Source organism: Phoenix dactylifera, chromosome 10 (genome assembly GCF_051530095.1).
Source record: "Phoenix dactylifera cultivar Ajwa chromosome 10, Ajwa_hap1_PhDact_Kaust_v1.1, whole genome shotgun sequence".
Classification (NCBI taxonomy): domain Eukaryota; kingdom Viridiplantae; phylum Streptophyta; class Magnoliopsida; order Arecales; family Arecaceae; genus Phoenix; species Phoenix dactylifera.
Window position 1 is genome coordinate 32,174,216 of NC_143199.1, and position 20,411 is coordinate 32,194,626.

Here is a 20,411-nt window from a genome sequence, read left to right on the forward strand (position 1 = left end):
CTTCTATTCTATATTCTCAGTGAAAAGATGATGCGCAAACGATATCCACGGTAAGGGAAAGTAGCTGTTGATGTTGACTATTACAAATATAAAACCGATGTTGAAATGATGGAGGACCATTGTGATTTTTTATGAATGACAGACTAGCCGTAAGAGCATAGCATGCGGTTTTTCATGTTTGCAATAAAATTTCCATCAGTTGTTTTTGAATTCCAATACAGAATATCGGTAATGATAGTCCAAGAGATTTTTTTGATTTCTCTTCCAACAACCATGATCGTACGAGTTGCATATGCGTGGACCTTGGTCGACATTTTAATATTAATTTGAAGTATTTATTTAATATGAAAAGTATTTATTATTCACTGGTAAACTGATTCAATGCTAGATGTACAGACCTTGCTGAGGCTTGGGCTGGGAGCTTACTGCTAACAATTTCGATTTTTTCGAGTCCAATCATTGAAAGTAATTGGCTCGCCTTAATAAATATTTTATCTCAAGGTGAGCGTATCGCTTGGATGATTAGATCTTTGGTGCAGGATATTGTGCAGTTCCACCAACGTTTGAATGCTGTAGGATATTGTGCAGGATCTTTGGTGCTGGAGATCTTCTGGTCATTCTTTTTGAGTCCTTGCAATATGATGTGCACTGATAGCCTGGTAATGGCTTATGAGCGCTGGTGCCAAGTCGCTGCCACAACCATTTCCACAAATAAAAGTAATATTCTTTCAGAACAAATACTTGTTCGACACCTGTGAAAGTAATTTCCATAAAGCCCGAGGTGAAAACTAAGTAATTTCCATTTGTCAACTTCGGATGATTTTTTCTTCTATTTTGGTTAACGTCATTCTGATGCCAATTGTTCGTAAGGAGCTGGAAAAGAACTAGTCTTCGAGTTTCTCTTTGTTTTTTTTTAATCGATAAAGTAGTATTTTTACCTTCCCTTTCAGTTAGTTCTCATAGATCTTTCAATAATATCTAGAAAATACAAAGAAAAGACATTGAAATTGATTGCTCTCTCCTCTTAAATTTTTTTTTTTTAGAGCTTGATTCTCTCTGTCAGGTCACTACTAGATCCTTGATCTAATTTTAGCTATAAGATATTATTCTTTTAAAGATGCCAGCTTATCTTGCTAGCTGAGTTTTTGATGGTTAGATTTGGGTTTTGGTGTTATAGGTGTTGCTTATGCTTATGCATCATAAAAGAAGGAAAGAAAAGCAAAGTAAAAACCTTTGCCTGACTTTCTCATCTTGTAAAAGCTTCTTCTAAAAGTGTTTTTTCTTTTTTTTGTTGACTTTTCTTTTTGTAAAAGTGTTTTTCAAATAATATTAATAAACATTTATTTTTTAAAAAATATCTTTTTTTTCTTTAAAAGTCACAAAAGCATATTTTTTAAGCAACTGAAATATGCATTTACATTTGCTAGGCTCCAAGAGCTCAGGGATACTTTGGTAGAAACAACTCATGTAGTGTTTATCCTTGCTTGTAAGTTTCTTTCTACCAAAAAAGAGGGAAGAAGGGGCCAAATGGACATGATCGTTAGATATTGCTATGTTAGATCAGTGATCTAAGTGAATAATGCAGTGAAAAATTGATGCTTCGAACAACTATAAGCTTTGTAACTGAGATAGCATCCTTAGACTTCTATAGTTCAACTATTTAATATGAACAGAGGTATATGATGTTCTTGATGAACGGAGGTGCATGATGTTCTAAAGTATCTGACCTTAGATATTTATACATGACCAAAGAATCCAAATAATATCTTACTAATTTCTAAAATATATTTCGGTCAATTTGAAAACCCACAGAAACTAGGAAATTGATTGCCAATTCTATTTTTGAAGATATGACCTGTGATCATGATATGGGCAACAATTTGTTCAAGATTGTTCCAAGTTCAAAAGCTTCAAATCAAAATCAATAATGATGTAGGCCGCTAAGGTCTGAATTTTTTTAGTGCAGAGGGTTAACCATTACCAACCATATAGTTTTTTTATGCATGACTTCTCACCCGATAATAATCATTGCTACAAGCATAGGCTGATTAGTTCAAGCTCTAAAATAATCAGATGTCACTCCATCTAGTAGTGATGGTTCTTCTAAAAGCTTATAGTTTAAAGTCTGAAAAATGATCTATCAAGTCCTCTTGTAAATCTAAGGGCCTAGAAATGATCTTTGAATTAGTTTGCAAACTGTTAGAACATGTCCATCATTGATATAGGACGTGAGTAATCTGATTGAATTAAGTCCCCATCAAATAAACACAATCCCAACTTTTTTTAATCTCAATCCCACCTAAAAATTTGGATAAGATCATAGGACTTCAACAGGTATTTTTCTTTGGCATGGGCGATCACACGTTTTCTGAGACAATTTCATGTCACAACAGTCCGGTAAGTCCCGGCTGTCCTCCAAGCATTTCCACAAACGTCACACAAGCCTTCCAAGTAATTACCATTATTATAAGCTGCCACACCAACCCATGACCTAACTGATGCGTCCTGAAGAGAATCTATTCAGATAACTGCCCAAAATCTCATCGCTCTTGCATCTGTTATTTGCTCACAGCTCTGATGCTCACCAACTTTTCTAGTCTAATACAATTGACTTGACTTGGAATCAGCTGCCGGAGTTGCTTATAAGCACCATAATAGCCAAGGCTCATGATGCTTTATTCTCGTGGGCCCACCTGAAAATTTGAGTGCATGTCACTCCTCCATTTTTTTTCTATTCTCTGGCTCCCTGCAGCTGATCTGATCTCTGATAGCAAAAAAGTTTATGAACCGGTCAAGAAGTACTTGGGGAGAAAGGTGATATTACCCAAGTATTTATATATGAGCCTTCCACGACCCGACAATTGTGTTGGGGTCGCACTCATGGCCGGTTTGCATAATTTTCCATAGATCCTGCATTTGTAGACCGTGTCTTGTGCGTTTGCTTTTAGATTTCTGTTTTTCTGACCCTAAAAAAAATACCTGTGTCATACATAGTTCTGTATGATACAGTATGCCCCATATCATATTGAAAATGGTCAGTTATCAAATAAGGCGGTCCACGAGTGCATTCCATATCATACATGATATGTATTATTTGATAGCCGTCTATCTCTTGATGGTAGCCATCGTAAGATACACAGTACTCCATGGTGCATGGAGGATTCTGATTGTTTACCTTTATATTTGTCCTCTAACATGCATCCAACTTGCTCTCTTTTTTTTTAATGCCTTCGGACCCTATAAAAAAAAAGAGAGAGTCATGTTTAGCTAGATCCTAATATGTTCATTTTATGGGCAATGCTCGGTTGACTCCTAGTGATTAAATTATATTGGCAAGCCCACTTGCTCTTAGTTGTTGGGGTAAGTATTTCCTATCAAAAAATTAAAAGAGGGTCATCCATGCTGTCCATTTCATACCAGAGGGAACATGAATGAATAGGTTGGCAGAAATTAGCAGAAGACAATAGCTTGCACCAAACTAGTTGAGGCATTCATAAAAAGCTATATTATCAGGCATGTCAACTCAAAGTTTCTCTCTTTTTTTTTTCTTTTTTTTGTTGTTGTTGATAGGATGATGCTCTCAAATTTTAATATGCTTTCTGTAACCATCTTGTTTTGGTGCTTTGCGCTGAGCGCACAATCATGCATGCACTTGGGTGGATTACCTGCTTTGATTAAGACACGGGAAGCATAGATGGAAAAGCATTTACTTGAGATGATTAACATCACTTCTGTCAATAAAAACGCATTGCCTCTAATAGGATGTTTTGTAACCTTTTAGCCATGTAAGATGTGGAACTTACAGATCTTTTTATGACCATGATGCATCTGCCTTGATAGAGAATGATATTTACTATAGGTGCAAATTAACAAGGAGAAAATATATGGTTGTTGCACCCTCTTTTTATTGGAAGGAAGTTTTATGTTCGACCATAGAGAGATATTGCTTTTATGAAATAATAGATGACACCTAAATCATTATTCTCCGAAAAAGCATTAAAAGGTGATCCATGTCAATCCTATGAATGCTTCTGTTATCCGTATGTGAATAGTTTTTTTGCCACATAGTATGAGAAAATTAGAGCAACTCTTAAAATTTATTGTTTTAGAAATTGATCGGCTACAAAATTATCAAATCAAAATTATGAGTCCAATAATAGGTGTTTCGAAGTATTTTTCTTCGCCACTGCATGCTTGGTTAGTATCATTGCTTGCATTTGGGATGTAATTGGTATGGAGTAGAAAAAGGGAAGAATTAACCTCTTTAATAATGAAAGAAATTAACAAAATACATTACTTGGACAGCTTGGCAAGCTTTTGACGTTGTAACCCTAAAAAACAAAAAAAATCTAATGGCAGTTTCCGATTGCCAAAGATGCCCCCTTGACCTCCAACTACTCGGAATGGTTGGGCCCCATTAATTTTTTTTTAAAAAGGGCGTGGACTCTTGCCCGTTCCTCCTTCCAACTCTCCTTCCTCTCACGCTTCAAATTGTCACCTAACCCCTCTTCTCTCTCTTTCAATCTCTTCCCCTCCCATTCTATTCTACTTCTTCTTATTCCTCTTCGTCTCACCTTCTGAGTTCTGACCCACGCTTCCGTGCTCCTTTTCCTCTTCTTCTCTTCCCCTCTTCCCAAGACCCCCAAAACCTTCTAAAACCCCAGAAGAAGAGAGGGTGCTCTGCGCCTCCGCTTCGGTAGCCATGTCGGAGATCGTGTCACAGGCATGGAAGCGCTACCTCGGGCAGCTTCAAGAACACCCTCTTAGAACCAAGGTTGTATCTTTTTCCCCTTTTCTCCGTAAAGTTTGTTTGTTTTTTTTTTCCCCTCTTATTGCCTTTTGTTTCCCTTTGAATCTTCACCTGACTGTTGTTTTTTCAGTTGCTCTTGGTGCTGAATTCATGGGTTCCTCTTTTGTTCTTCCTCTTTGATTTGTAGGCAATGACTTCTGGGGTTTTGGCGGGATGCAGCGATGCGGTTGCTCAAAAGATCGCCGGGAACAAGAAGCTCCAGTTGAGAAGGCTGCTTCTTGTCATGGTATGTTGTTCTGATTTTTCAACTTCTTGCTGTGTTCTTGTTCTCTTGTCTTTCTTTTTGGGCTTTGATGTTTTGTGGATTGGGGGAAAAGATTGTGTATTTTATTGATATTGAGTGTCTCCGGTGATCCGATTGGGCTCTGTCTAATATTTTTCTCTGATAAAAAAAGAAGTGTTTAGGATGATTCCATCAATTTGGGTACTTACGTTTCAAATTTAAGTTCAGGAAGGTTTAAAAGTCATATTTGAGCGTAAAATTCCATGAGAACTCAAATTTTGGAGTTTGTTATTTAGAATCTTTTATTAATATTAGAATCAAATTCAAGTAATTTTGGCTCTAGGGATGCCTTGATTCATTGGTGCATGTAAAGCGATAATTTTGGAACGTGTATCAATTAGATTAACACTGAAAAACACTGATATTTTATATGGAGACTTTTTTTCTTTAAATATGGTGAATTGTGTTATTTTTGTTTTAGTTGTTAAAGTAGTTGATTTTTTGCAAAGCTTTAGTCATGTACTCAATCAATATGTCATTCATGTTTCCCTCAAACATCTGATATTATTCAAAGAGTGAGGTGCATTAGAATTGTTGGGACTATTTCTAGGTTCTGCTAAGGCATTCCCCTTTTCCTTCATGCTAGAAGGTAGACTTGCCATAGAGAAATCTCAGGTAAAATAATAATCAGAAGAAGAAATAATTACAAAGTGAAGAGGAAGGAGAAAGAGGAATAATGGGTTTTATCATCGTGGACTATATTAGGTCCAGAGTTTCATTGGTTTCCTATTGGTCTTACTGGGATTCAGGCAGGAACATTGTTTGACTTGTAGGTATTGCCTTGAGGTGGATGTGGTATGGCAAAGGCATTCAGCACTGAAAAGCAAGATTTTATTACTGCAATGGATCATTTGTATCCTTCTAGTGCTTATGTTTTGTCATTTCCATGAAAGACTTGACTTAACCTACATGATCTCATTGAACAGATATTTTCTGTCTTTGTTTTTGGGCACAATTCAAGTACTATTTATTTTCATAACCGGTGTGAAAATATTTTCAGTGTTGAACTTAAAAAGGGCATACTCTGTTCTTATAAAACTAATCCATTCAATTCTTTGCAGCTCTATGGTTTTGCCTATGCTGGACCTTTTGGTCACTTTCTGCACAAGCTTATGGAGATTATTTTCAAGGGTAAGAAAGGAAAGGAGACTGTCGCTAAGAAGGTAAGTTTTTAAATGCACTAATTCTATTTAGCCAGCCAGTTCACACCAAAAGTTGCATTTGTATTTTGCATATGATAATTGTTTGTTTCTAATAATTCCTACTTTTACCTTTGGATGGTAATCAACTTGGGCTAATGAATGATCATGATAAACTTGGTCCTTTACAGGTAATATTGGAACAGTTGACTGCTTCACCATGGAACAACATGTTTTTTATGATGTACTATGGTCTTGTCATTGAAGGTATGGACTATTTTGAGTTGCTCTATGTTTGACACTCCATCTTAATTTCTTGGTTTCATAATTGTTAATTCAATCATTTATGGATGTGGAATGGCTATTAAAAGTAGTTATATAAATTCCATTAGAAACTGTCCTTTTCATGCCATGTTTGTTTGTATTCCTCCAGTCAACATATAGTTCCACTCTTTTAGTTTTCTCCTTTTTTTTTCTGTCTTTTAAACTAGATGAAGTTCTAGCAACTATAGGCTCTGGCTGGTTGAGCCAGCATAAAACAACCATCCTCTCGAGGGAGCAGGCTGCGATCCTTATCTGCAGGGATAGGGGTAGTGCATAAAGTTCTAGCATCACTGATTTTATTTTTCGTTTTTCATTTGAATGATCTAAATTCCATATTGTCAAAATATCATTTTAGGCAGTTACATGGAGGGATTTGCTTGTTAAAAAAAAAGAAAATAGCCATTATACCTGGAGAGATTTCAAGGCACTTAAATCTAAAGATGGTCTTTAAAGAATGCATATCATTAGTGGAACATTGATAAATATGCCTTCATACTTTTGTTGCTGTCATCTGAGACAGCCCATAACATGCAATATAATGCTAAACTCTTTGAAAATGGTTAGTATTTGGTTACATACATCTCTACATACCTCTAGAGGTACCCGATTGTATCAATCAATATACTGTGGATGTAAGTTCCTAAATGTTAATTTTGAGTATCATGTGTTCCAGGATTTTTGGTTGGTCCAAATGCCCTATGTACCTTTCGTTCATTTCTGGTGGTAGGCACATTGGTTGAATGTAATTATGACTGCACTTACATTTGCTTATAAGAGGGTGGACTGATTGTATTGTTTTGTTATCAAAGCTTCCGAAGTTCATTATATTGAGTAGTTTACATCTGCATTTGAAAAACTTAAAGCATTATTTTTTTCCATTGGTAAATGCAGGAAGACCATTTAGTTTAGTGAGGAGCAAGGTCAGGAAGGATTACCCATCTGTTCAGTTGACTGCATGGAAGGTACTCCTTAATCTATTCTATGGAACCTTATTTGGGTTTCAACCATGCTCACTGGACCTCTAGTGTTCACTGAACCTTATGGGCTTTGATTTGCAGTTTTGGCCTATAGTTGGTTGGGTGAACTACCAATATATGCCTCTGCAGTTCCGTGTTCTCTTCCACAGCTTTGTTGCTTCATGCTGGTCTGTCCTTCTTATTCATCTTAAAATACTTCATCTAGAATGAGTTCTCCAGTTTATGCCCTTTCAGTTATTTTGACATAAATAAATCAATACATAAACATGTTACATGCTGTTCTCTTTAGCCAAACAACTTGTGCTTGAAAATTTACTCTTCAAGGGAAAAGGTCTTTTTGATTTTTGCGTTTGTTGGTTGAATGTCTGCCTGGTCTCTCTCTCTCACTGTGTGTGTGTACGTATGTGCGTGTGAGAGAGAGGGCTTAGACATGCATATATGCACATATATCCATGAGAGCTTGCACTTACATGTAATTTTGTACATATATAACTAGATAGATATAGACACTTGTTTTTTGAGTGGAAGATAGACATACTAGCAAGTGAGATTATAAGACAGAAGCAAATTATCCGTATAGATATGGCCGTGATGACTTCCATGCTTTTTCCTTATATTATATTGTTCGTCATGGCTTTGCATTCATCCGGGGATATCTAATCAGTAACTTAATTGTCTCCGTGCGCTTGGTCTTGCATCCATGCTTACCTGAGGTAATGTCAGCAGAATGTGTTTATTCTTTGTATGTACCCTTTTTTTTCTTTTGGGGGTAAACTTAGTTGTACTTTATGAATTTTGATCTGTATGTATGTTACTGCAAATTCATGATTTTAATTATTAATCTCGAAAAGGTGCTATGCATATTGATGTTTAATATTTAATTTCGTGTACTAATTACATTTGGATTTATTGTTTTGTGATGGAAATGTGGTGAGACATTAAGAAAAATTTGCAGCTCAACCAAAAGAGTAATCCACCATGTTGAATGGCACATGTTGGTCTAAGAGAAAAATAAGAGGGCAATCTTCTCAAACTGAAACATCTAGGAACATAAGGAAACATCCTCAATTTGATTAAACACCATCAAATCTAGGGTTTTCGGTTGTAACATGTAACTTCATCTGGATACAAGTAATGCCACCGGAATTCCTTACATGATCTCGGACTCGTAATTTTCTGATTGGATTCCCTGTCGGTTCAATAAATTATGTTTATCTATGCTGAACAATGTCATTTCTGTTGGAACTTCAGGGCAGTATTCCTAAATCTAAAAGCACGATCAATTGCTGCAAAGAGGGAATAGCGACCTTATAAGAGAATTGCTATTGGTTGGGTGCTTGCTAGCAGCTTCTCTCACCATGCTTCGACTGGTTCCTCAAGCTGGGTTAGTGAGAACCCTATCATTCACTTATCAGTAAATTTAGTGGGCTTGCCTTGCTGCTTTGTCAAACGCAAAAAAAAGAAGAAAAAAGGAGGAAAATCCATGATTATTTCTGTGCTTTATAGACAACGAGAACACATATTGCTTGTTCTGTTTCAATGTGATATTTGGGTTGGGTTTGCATATCCGCTTATGACATGTGAGCTTATATTATCTGTGTGTTGCTTTGTTCTGCATTTGACTGTTAAGTATACATTTCATTTTCAATACATTTTCTGTATGCATGAATGTTACCAAAGTATCCACTCTGTCAAAAATGAGAAAATCAATATGGTGGCACGCAATTATAATACACGGCAAGATTGTGAATGGCATGTTCAAATTACTCGGTCTTCATCTCCGAAGTCTGTATTATATGACTTTGACATCCAATATTTTCCCAATATTTTCTTTCCTTTTCTTATAGCATAATTTTAAATTGTTGAGAGTTTCTACATGATTTTGGTTGGAACGAATTAAAGTTTTCTTGAACCATGCTTATTGCATTTTGCGTGTAAATGAGAATAAATGCTTTTCTGAAAAAGAATCTTATCGCTTCCCTACATCAACTTTAATTTGATGCTCATGGAAATGCCAAAACCAAAACCAAAAAAGAAAAATCTTATCGCTTCTTTATCTTCCATTGTTTATGTTTACGCTGGACGAATACCAAAACCAAAGCCCTAAGGCTTGTGTATGGGAACTCTTCTCTAAACCCCTTGCCGGTGATGGTCGGATTGGCACCGGCAGGCAAAATTGGCACGTCCAATGGTGATCATCTCCAAGCGACTCTTGTCCACAGGATTTCAGACCGGCCGGGTGGCGTTCCAAACTTAAGGTGGTTTTCGGGTCATCTTAGAGCCCCAGACTTGAGATAGCTTGCAGTTTTGACAGACTATTTGATCCCTCTAATATGCCATGCTATCTCTATAGAATTCTTGATCTTGCCTTGTCAAGTTCATATCAGTCTTCCAATGACCATACCTGATGCCTTCGTTAATAACAGAATCTCGATAGTTTAGTATTGAGGAGTCGAGCATTGTGCTCAACTCTTCTATGCTGGGACCGTACAAAACTCCTCTGTGAAGGTAAGATTGCAAAAAGGCAGCAGATGAGAACTTGTCCTAGTAATCACACGCTTTTACTTAGCAACCAGAGGTTTCTGGTTGAATTAATGTATCCTAAAAAAATTGAATCTTGGTGATTATACTGAACATGGATCCCCCACTCCTCTCTCTCTCTCTCTCTCTCACTCTCTCTCTCTCTCTCAAAAAGAAAAAAACAGGAGGCATGAGGATTGGCCTGCAATCAATGTTATATGGGGAAGGCTTTTGAAACCCACATCATGCCCTTCGAAACCAAAAAGCCTGTAAAACTCGCTTGAGTTGCAAAATCAACGTTAAAACGTAGGTAATTTAAATGTCAATGCCCAATGCTGTCATGGTAGTGCTTTTTTGATCAGCCAACCCAGTTTCTCGGCGATCAAGCTCAGTTAAAATAAGGTCAGAGGAATTAAAGTGTGAAAGGTGCACCTTGTCTAGATCCCTGTCTTCCAACTTCCAAGCCTCCAGTATTAAAGACGACAAAACAAGTGCTCCTCTTGTCTACGTAGTTTGCCATCCTGGAGGGCCGTTGCCTCATTAAACTACAGCTCCCTTTGTAATCTCATTAGGACCTTCTCTATTCTATCATTTCCAACGTATTCGCTACCAATTGACTCAAATGGAAAAAAAAAAAACCCTTCTTCAGCTGAATCATCACACGAGTCCATGCACGGACTCATCGCTCTCCTGCATCCTTTAAACAGCTTAAAAACATACCTCATTTTTCTCTTAAGCGGCTAAGCCTGGTTCCTTGTCAACCCATTGGATCCTCACTCTTTCTCCATTACCAAAGACCAACTCCAAGTCTCCATCCAATAGAAATCTTCATACCACAAACGTAGAACATAAAGGACACTTTCTTCCTTCTTTTTTATTATTATTATTTTTTCAAATAGCCCAGGCAAGTCGCAACTCTTTCTATAAGTCTCCAAGCAACCGAATTCTTGGAGGTCGCTCCCATGCATCAACGTCTACTCATGAGCACGTGCATGTGCATGGGAGGAAGAAACGCCCTCACCCTTGTTTCTCCATTGCCTTCTGTTTCCTTCAGCTCATTTTTCTTCTTTACCTAAATATCTTGCAACGAAAAGCCAGAACGGAGAAGGCAAGATGAAACCAGAGAACCACAACACACCCCACATAGATATATATATATATATATATATATATATATATGCTCAACAACAACAACAACAAAAAAACCGACATGAACTCATCAATTCATCTTACAGCAAAAGTCATTGATCTAGTTTCCAAATAAAGGAAAAAAAAATAAAGAAGACAAAATAAAACCAAAAAATCCACTTTCTTCCCTGATTTTTAGGCCCCCGAGATCTTTTGCTAGCTTTGCTTTGGTGCCCTCACGACTCATGCACGCTGGCACAAAGAGAGGGGGAAGGGAGAAAGGGGATTTCCCTCCCCCTTTTTCTTTTCTTCTCTTCCATTCCATTCTTTTGAGAAGAATTCACGAAAACAAAGAAGAAGAAAGAGAGGAATGGTTGGCCGCCACCCGCCCGCCCGCCCGCCCGCCCGCCCGCTCGCTCGCTCGCTCGCTCACATCTGGAGCCACTGAGCCAGCTGGGTGGGATTGACGACTCCCGGGATATGGGCCCCTTCCGCCTTCAGCAGGCACGCCACCTCCGCGTACGCCTTCACCGGGCCCGGCTCGCCCGCCCGGGCCGGGTCCGGGTTCTTGCTCTCCACAGGGTCGGACCGGCCCGCCGGGTCCCACCGCTGTCCGAAGAGCGTCCCCCGGGTGAGGAACTCGTGGGCCAGGTATCCGGCCAGAAGCTGGTTCCCCGCCGGCGGCGTGCCGCCCCCGGCCGGCTCGGCTTTCCCCGCCGTCGGCGCGGCGGAGCCGCCCCTCTCCTTCCGCTTCCTGGACGTCGCTATCACCTCGCGCGCGTGGCTCGACATCGCGACCCCAGCTCCCGCCACGTCAGATACCGTAACCAGGGGCACAATGGGCAGAGGAAACAATTTACGAGGTTAATAATACATAGGTGGACGATCGAGAGAGATTGCCCGGATTCCGGCGATCTCGCCGGAAAATGGCTGTACGGACGGCACCCTCGGCCGGAATCCGGCGAGGGGACGGGAGGAATTCGAGAGGATTAAAGAGAAAAAGAGAAGAAGAAGAAAAGGAAGAAAGACTAAGCGAAGAGACGAAAGAAAGAGGCGGGGCGGGGGGTCAGAGAGGGGGGGAAGATGAGGCCGTGGGATTTGGGATTTGGGATTTGGTGGTGAGAGAAGCCGGGGAACATATTTATAGTGGGTTGCATTGAAAGAATGCCCCTATACGTGCCAAAAAATATCTAGATTGCCATGGTGGGAAAGAAGCGAAAATACCGGAATGCCCTTGCCTTGTTGATGGAGCAGTCGCAGTTGCGTCTGCTTTTGGATCAACCGTCTTCCGCTTGTTTTATATGCAAAAGGAAAAGCAAACAAACACAAAAAAACACGAAACGAATATTTTGGAATTCTTTTTCCGACGGATATTGGAGAGGGTATTTCTGTCATTCTGTCATTCTAGTTTGGATCCGAGTTATTTTGGTCTAGTATCGCAGAAGTGGGTCCACTCAGGTCAGGTTGGGTCTAGAGACTTGTCTCAAATTGTTTCCTAAACCATCCAATTTTCTCGATACATGGTTGATTCGGGCGCAGGACGAAACTATTGCTGCAGCGCTTTGACTTGCAGCATAAGTGGTGGGCTGCCACCATTAGACCTGCAGATTGCTCTAAATGCATGGTTCCAAACATAGGGCAAGTGATTTCTGGCCAGATATGTGGTATGGGTGCAAAATCTAGGACCAAACATAAATAAGATTGTTTGCTTATGTGCGTAGCATTGGAAATTTTTGGTCATCAAAAATAATATAGTTTGCTTATTAGCGCCGATGCATTATATATTTTCTTGATGAATTACAATGCTAGTGCTGCCGTTCAAGTCTAGAGCCATACAGCACGGCATACTATGTATTAAGGCTTCTTCATCTTAGACGCATCTTCTACATGGAAACATCAAAAATGTGACACTAGCGGTATCTATTACTGTCCATCCAACAATGGTGCAAGATCATTATTTTGGATAGAATCGTACTAATTGTTGTATCAATCTAGCAAAAATATATCTATGCGAATCAGAAAATAAAATATGCAATAGTCCAAAGAGTGGTTCCTGTATGATTAGCTATATATTTGACCATTCCATCAGCCGTACTATCAGCCTATAAATATGTGTTCCTTTATAATACAGTAGAGAAGCAATCATTCTTCCGCAATTCCGTAGCAATAGATGGAAACTAGTCACAGTAGTTGAGTGATTAGAAAGCCATCTAACACTATTAATGAATCATCTTCAATAACGTCGGGTCATATTCAACTTCAACTTCAAGTCAATTTGGTTAAGGAAGGAAAAATCTTGACAAAGAAACACAAGAAAGAGAAAAATCTTAGCAAAGCGGGATGAAGATAAATAAAGCTATCTGGATTAGGAAAGGGCCCACGAAAGAAAATTTACCACAGAGGTCAAGTGCGGGGCAAAGAAGTAATTTTAGGCCGAAAGTTGAAGGCGATGTGGAGGCTGGAGAAGGACGATGGGGAATCTTTGGACGGTTGTGCGCGCATCGGATCACGATGTGCCTCCGACGATCACGAGATCAGCCACGTGTATGCTTGATCTTGAGGTGGAGTTGTCTCGTGCAACTTTCTATGCGGGACAATCTCTGCCACCCATCTGGATCACGTGAATCCATCGCATTCACTCGTTCACGCCGTCGGCGCATAACGGTCGCTTTCGTGGAAGCCTCCACAAAGATATCTATGCGGGCGTTCGGACGATAGCTTTTCCCGAGGAATTGGTTTTTTTTTTATACAGTGGTTGCATAAATATCGAAAAAAAATCAGAAAAAAAATATATATGACGAGAAGATGAAAGAGTGGATTTCTGGTCCTCCCAAAAAAACTCTCCCGCATGAAAATTAAAATAATTGGTATCCTTCGTCGTGTGATATTTTCATTAAAAAATAATTAAAAGCCAGAAAATAACAAAGAAAAAAAGCATTGCATAAATTATTTAGATTGAAATATTAAAAGATGCTCTCACCATCATTTTCTTCTGAGATTGGGGCATCCAGCAAGGCATGTACAGGGGAAATTTTAAATAAGAAAATTTTATTAAGAGAAGAAAAATAAAAAGAGATCAAGAGCCAAAAAAAAACCAACAAGACTATGAACATGGCCTTCCAGAAATTAATATAAAATTATCTTTCAATGTACAAGATCATTTATAGAGTAGTGAATGTGTAACGCAAAAATCTCAAAAGAAAAAAATAAAGTTACTCAGAGAATGTCGACTTTTTTACTCTGTTTTTCACTTAAGATTTATATCAATACAAGGTACTAATAATGAAACAAAAGTTTTCTCTTGAAAAATGGGTGGATGAGATTTTCGTGAAATTTAGCATTATTCTTATTAATATATATATATATATATATATATATATATATATATATATATATATATATATATATATATATATATATATATATATATATATATATATATATATATATATACATACATACATACATATATATACATACATATACATACATATACATACATACATATACATACATATACATACATACATATACATACATATACATACATACATATACATACATATACATACATATATATACATACATACATACATATACATACATATATACATATACATACATACATATATATATATATATATATATATATATATATATATATATATATATGTATATATATATATATACATATATATATATATATATATATATATATATATATATATATATATATATATATATATATATATACGTATATATATATATATACATATATATATATACGTATATATATATACATATATATATACGTATATATATATACATATATATATATATATATATATATATATATATATATATACATATATATATATTTGAGATAAGACGGAGGAAGTAAGATATTTCCCTCATTATTGACTTATAAAGTTATAAATGTCTACATTGAGAATGGTTGTGGGTTCCTGAAGGAGCATTTATATTTTTGGGTTGACTTCCTTTAGGTTTTGTGGTGTCGTGTAACGTCATTTAGGTTTTGAGTGGGAAAGCCATGTCATGTGATGGCTAATTGGTGCCAAAGAGTGTGACTGCGAATGTGGCCATTAAAATAGCTATCCTCATGTCTTGTATATCACTATACATTTAAATGAAATGTGACCTTATACTCTAATACGTGGTAGCAAAGCAATAGCCAATGGTTGTTCCTACACTTGGTTATATATAAAACTGTGATGCCAGTAGCAAAGCAATAGCCTTGGTACAATGTATCAAAGATGAGGCAATAATATTTGGGAACTCCAGAACTAATAAGGGTAAATGTTCCCATAGTAATTTGTAAACAATACTTTCCAACAGCAGATATCGCAAAGAAGTAAGATATCTCGAGGTCCAGTAGCCCAGTGTTGTAGGCCCTCAACTTATGCTCGACCCGCAATACACCCTGGAACCGGGCTAGACTTGCTCCCCTAACTGATTTGATTCACCTCTTCAACGGAAGCCCCCGAGTCGCTAGCTAGAACACCCTTCTCCGGTGATCTTCTTCGAGCTACCTCAGTGGGTTTCTGCCACCTGTCAGAGTCTGGTGGAGATTCGAGCAAACTCGACGTGTTTCTGGAGGAACTCGGGCCGGATTGGGAGAAGGTCAACCTCGAAGCCGACTCGGGGGTTGACTCGATCATCTTCTTCGGCCGGTCCCTACCTTGGCTACCCTTGATTGCCGGATTCGGTTAGTGGCCAGCCAAAGACCAAAGACTAGACGATGATCCCCATCGTCCCCATCCTTCATCGGTTGGTTTAGGGTCTACAAAGGAGTCTCCACCACCATAGGCACCAGAGAAGTCCTAACTCCTGATTCCTCCGCACGGGGGAGGGGTACCAATATTCACTTTCCAAGTGTCCGATCCAGATGCAGATGTAGCAAAATGCCAACAAATTCCTGTAGACAAATGCCTTCCATAACTTCTATGATGCCCCTTGATGAAGACCCCTAGCTCGAGGGGGTTTAGGGCACTGATTTCCACTTTAACCCTGACATAATCGAGTTTTCGTAGTTGGTCTGTGAAGCCGTCTAGGGCTAGCGGCCGGCCAGCTACTGCCACGATATCTAGGATCGAGTCCCTCTTCTGGTACTCTAGAGAGGCACAGAAGATAGATCCAAACAATGACTCGGTTCACCGAGTTGACACTCGGAACGAAGTCTGACATCCATTTCTCCATAGCCAGCAGCTAGCCCGCCACCAACCACGGGCTGTTGTCCAATGCCGAGTTCCGATCATCTTCATTCTTAAAGCGGAAGGTGTGGTGTTCCTCCGCCATCGGAAAAGATTTGATGCTGTAGTCTAACTTTCCCTCAAATCACAGCTCCCGGACGATCCACTCCGCCGGTATTTGTTGGCCTAGGCTACGCACAATCACTGTTGTCGAGCTCCATGCTCTCCTAGACTTTTCCACTCCTTCCGATGGTAGCTCAAGGACCTCCATGAAGTGTCGTTGGAGGTTCTCGAGCTTCTCTTTCGATATCCTATAGTTGGTCCAGGTTGGCTGCTGGGTGGTGCTTGTGCCACCGTCGACCACGAAGAGTTGGTCTCAGCACTCCTCGGGAGTGGCCAATCCTCACTATCAGTCGGCTATTTGGCCGATCCAGCCCGTCGATCCTCATTTGTCGAAGCCTCCTTCATAGTTCTCGTGCTGTGATCACCCATCTCCTTCAATCACCAAGTGTTCGAGAAAAGCCCAGTCCCCACACGAAAATTAAAACAAGTCGCGCTCTGGTGGCACAAGGCGCTGAGTTTCACCTTTCCAACTCCCTATCACAATGATTTTTCAAATTATGTGTCGTATCATGCATTTTACCATACAAGTACAATTGCATTTGTTCATTTTTGTAATGATTTGATGCATAGAGACCATAAAAATATATGAATATTGGTTACCAGGTAGTTTTGTTGTATGAAGCCTGTTCAATATATTGGACCGTCAATTTGGATAGTCTATTATTAGTTTAAAATTGTTATCTCTTTTTACAAGGTATTAATGCTAAATATGTTATCTGACTCATACATACATACATACATACATAACACATATACATATATATACACATACACACACACATAGAGAGAGAGTTATTTCTAGTTAATGGAAAGCATTACACTTTTATTTTTTTGATCTAAACATTAATTATGCATATCTCGAGATAAAATCTCAAAAAAGAAGAGTTTAGTAAGAATAAGAGATTCACTTCCTCTACACCGAGGACACTAAAAATATGGTCCACGTGGGAAACAATGTCTCTCCTTCAAGCCCATTCTTGCTTTATAATCATCTCATTTCCACTCGGACAAGCGATAACACCCCCTCCCTCTTTTTCATTAATTTAGTAATTTAAATTTACTTAATTGTTCATCTCTAAAAGTATTCTATTTTGTTTGTTCTGATGCCATCAAATAACAAACATCACTAAAATAGCACTATTTGAAAAAATCAGAATTCATAAAACTAATCCTATAAAACTAAATAGTTACTGCTATAGTTTATAATTTTCTTAAATAACTATTTTATTTTATAACTTTCGACTATTTTTATTTTATTGTGCACTATAATTATATGAAATAAGTTTTTTTTTATGCACTACTTGACAAGTCAAGGGTCTTTAATTGCTAGGCAGAAAAGTATGTCTAATTATTGGAAGAAGTCTAGATCAACTCTTCAATATATAGGTAACAAGGAATTAAAAAATTCCATCTTCACTGTCCAAAGTTCAATTTCATCTTCATCACACAATACGTGGAGAATTCATAATATATAGTAGCAATTCTTATAACAAGTGTTGAAGAATAAAAGAATACCTTTTTGTGTTACGTTGAACTTTTCATTAAACAACAAGAAGTTACAATGATATGTGATGGAGGATTGTGATGTCAGATCTAAGCCAATAAATTAGGAACAATTATGGTGCCTTTACACTGTTATGTTATTACGTAACGATCGTGTGATAACTGCTCCTCGTGGAGACAAATGGTTGGGCCATATTGCAACAAAAAATTTAGTTATCCAATCTAATTGAAATTTTAAAAAACTTGAGGCCGGAGTGTTTCTTATTCAAACTCAAAGAGATGTTCCTGTAATTTTTCTCTACTGTTGGGGAGGAACTCTAATGTGCCCGAGCAAGCTGTAAGACGAGAGTTGCGATGCAAGATTAATGTTTTGGGGCCTGAGAGAGTTGGTCCTTTTTTTGGGACCATCTAATCTTGAGTCCTGTACCCTAAATTAAAGTGGGGATGCAGGAGGGTTTACAATAACGCAAAAAAAAAAAAAAGTTAGCATTTTACATTTCCTTCATCGTCCCCTCTCCCTTTCCGTCTTTAATTACGAGGTTGAAACCCAAATTAAAGACTCTACCTTCAAAACAGCGTCTCTTAATTCTCTCCTAAATTATTTCTTACTTAGTTACCGTTTGTGCATGAAATTATATTTATCCATGTTGCATAAATAGGACCTTAGCCAACTCTTCCCGGCGTTAAACATCAATTAACAGCACAGTAGTAATGGTGCCCCTTTGCAATCGATTAGGAATATAACATGGTTTTTATTTATTTATTTTATTAGAATTTTTAAGTACATTTTTGACACCCATGACCTTCTATCTTTAAAGTTGGATGATCGAGCACCTAAAAATGCTCCAGCGTTATACTTATGTACGGCTATGTGGCTCTCGTACCTTATTTCACTTTTCAATGTCACAATCAATCCTATTGTGATCAATAAAGACGAGGCAATCTCCATAACTTAAGAAGAAGAAATTATTTGGCGGACTACATCCACCATAAATGTAGAGTAAAATCAGCCGGATTCATTAAAATTATTAGATGGATTCCTTTCACGATGGATTAATTTGTTACATGGGTTCCTTTTACTCTAGATCTATGATGGATCCATCAAGTGACATTTAGGACGTCACGAAGAACAAAAATAAAGGGCCAACAATGCTCAAAGAAGTCTAGGCCAAGAACACGCACTCCCACATGCTAATGTTAGTTGCAAAAGTTGAAAACTGAGGGGGCAACCCACGAGGCTGAGGGCCCAACCCATCCTCGTGGTGTCGAACCTGATACGACGCGACCGGCTCTTACCAACACCACAGCAATACCCGTGTTTCTTCCACTCCCCGCCAAGCCAACCTATAGAAGAGCGACTTAATATTTTTGTGTTTTTTATTAATAGATCAAATAGTAAATTATTATTATTATTTTGGTACATCTGCTCACACTAGTCTTGTACGAGCACTGTCATCTGACTTAGAATACTCTACAGCGGTGGAGGAACAAATACAAAACGAGTCCAGAAAATCTTTCCAGAATGGTGAGCAGTAACCAGTAAAAGAGGCGGCCCAATCAGCAGCTCTGTTCGCCTTCTAAAATATATATACAACCTGAAAAGCCTGACACTCCCTCAACAGCCTTTGGTTGTCATCTAGAAATAGGTGATTGAACACCTCCGACCTCTTTTATAGAATTCGCCCTATCATCTCCGCTAGATCTCCTTGCAGGATGATGCTCGCAGCCTCTAATACTCGCCTTGAATAGAAGACTCCCTCCCATGCAGCCCTAAGTTCCTCTCCAAGAATTGATGTCTCGAAGGTGCGTCGCCCTTCTGCAGCGATCGACCAACCTAGACTCGTGCTCCCTAATCATAAATACAACTCCCGTGCAGCCTCTGCCATCTAGCATACTACCATCAAAGTTCATTTTTAGATGGCCAAAAGATGAGTGCTTCCGATATATATATATATATATATAGAGAGAGAGCACACACGAACACAACTATATTATCTCCCAAAAACATCAAAGAAAGGAGATAGAACTCTAGAAGAAGAGCCTGGTCGTCGTCATGGATCCACCCATAAATGAAGGGGTTGACTAGGGATCGAGGAGGGCAGCTTAGCTTTGGATACGGTCGTCCCGCGCCTCCATGTCTCTGATCAGCATCTCCCACAAGCAACAGTTGCACTTGAACCCCACCCCGAAGCTTATCATCAGCACCCTGCCCTCCTCCTCAGCCTCTTCTCGGCCTCCATGCACCCCAGCAGCACATACCACAGGCTGGTGCAGCATCATCCTCGCACCAGTGGGGAGGCACAAGTGCTCCACCCCGGCCATGAAGTCTCGGCTCCTTACTGCTGCCCTTCACGAGCATCGACCTATGTAATGGGCGACGAGCTTACAACTAAG

At 38.7% G+C, this 20,411-nt stretch overlaps 2 protein-coding genes across 2 annotated transcripts; one reads left to right on the top strand and one right to left on the bottom strand.

The window, feature by feature from the left end:
- The first annotated feature begins 4,457 nt into the window (after positions 1 to 4,457).
- On the top strand, positions 4,458 to 9,215 carry LOC103706938 (peroxisomal membrane protein PMP22-like). Its single transcript, XM_008791217.5, has 7 exons — positions 4,458 to 4,774; positions 4,938 to 5,036; positions 6,155 to 6,256; positions 6,424 to 6,499; positions 7,448 to 7,518; positions 7,615 to 7,700; positions 8,785 to 9,215. The coding sequence occupies exons 1-7, from the start codon at positions 4,703 to 4,705 to the stop codon at positions 8,834 to 8,836; spliced, it is 558 nt and encodes a 185-aa protein (XP_008789439.1). The 5' UTR covers positions 4,458 to 4,702; the 3' UTR covers positions 8,837 to 9,215.
- A 2,361-nt stretch (positions 9,216 to 11,576) lies between these two features.
- LOC103699642 (uncharacterized) lies at positions 11,577 to 12,120 on the bottom strand. The gene has a single exon (XM_008781655.6). It carries the CDS (start codon positions 11,971 to 11,973, stop codon positions 11,611 to 11,613), a length of 363 nt encoding a protein of 120 aa, XP_008779877.3. The 5' UTR covers positions 11,974 to 12,120; the 3' UTR covers positions 11,577 to 11,610.
- Positions 12,121 to 20,411: the final 8,291 nt, after the last annotated feature.

Bases quoted from the DNA above. Each gene is read 5' to 3' on its own strand.
- LOC103706938 (XM_008791217.5), top strand. From the start codon at position 4,703: ATGTCGGAGATCGTGTCACAGGCATGGAAGCGCTACCTCGGGCAGCTT. The intron at 4,775-4,937 runs GTTGTATCTTTT...TTTGATTTGTAG, and splicing joins AACACCCTCTTAGAACCAAG to GCAATGACTTCTGGGGTTTT. The intron at 6,257-6,423 runs GTAAGTTTTTAA...GGTCCTTTACAG, and splicing joins AGGAGACTGTCGCTAAGAAG to GTAATATTGGAACAGTTGAC.
- LOC103699642 (XM_008781655.6), bottom strand. From the start codon at position 11,973: ATGTCGAGCCACGCGCGCGAGGTGATAGCGACGTCCAGGAAGCGGAAG.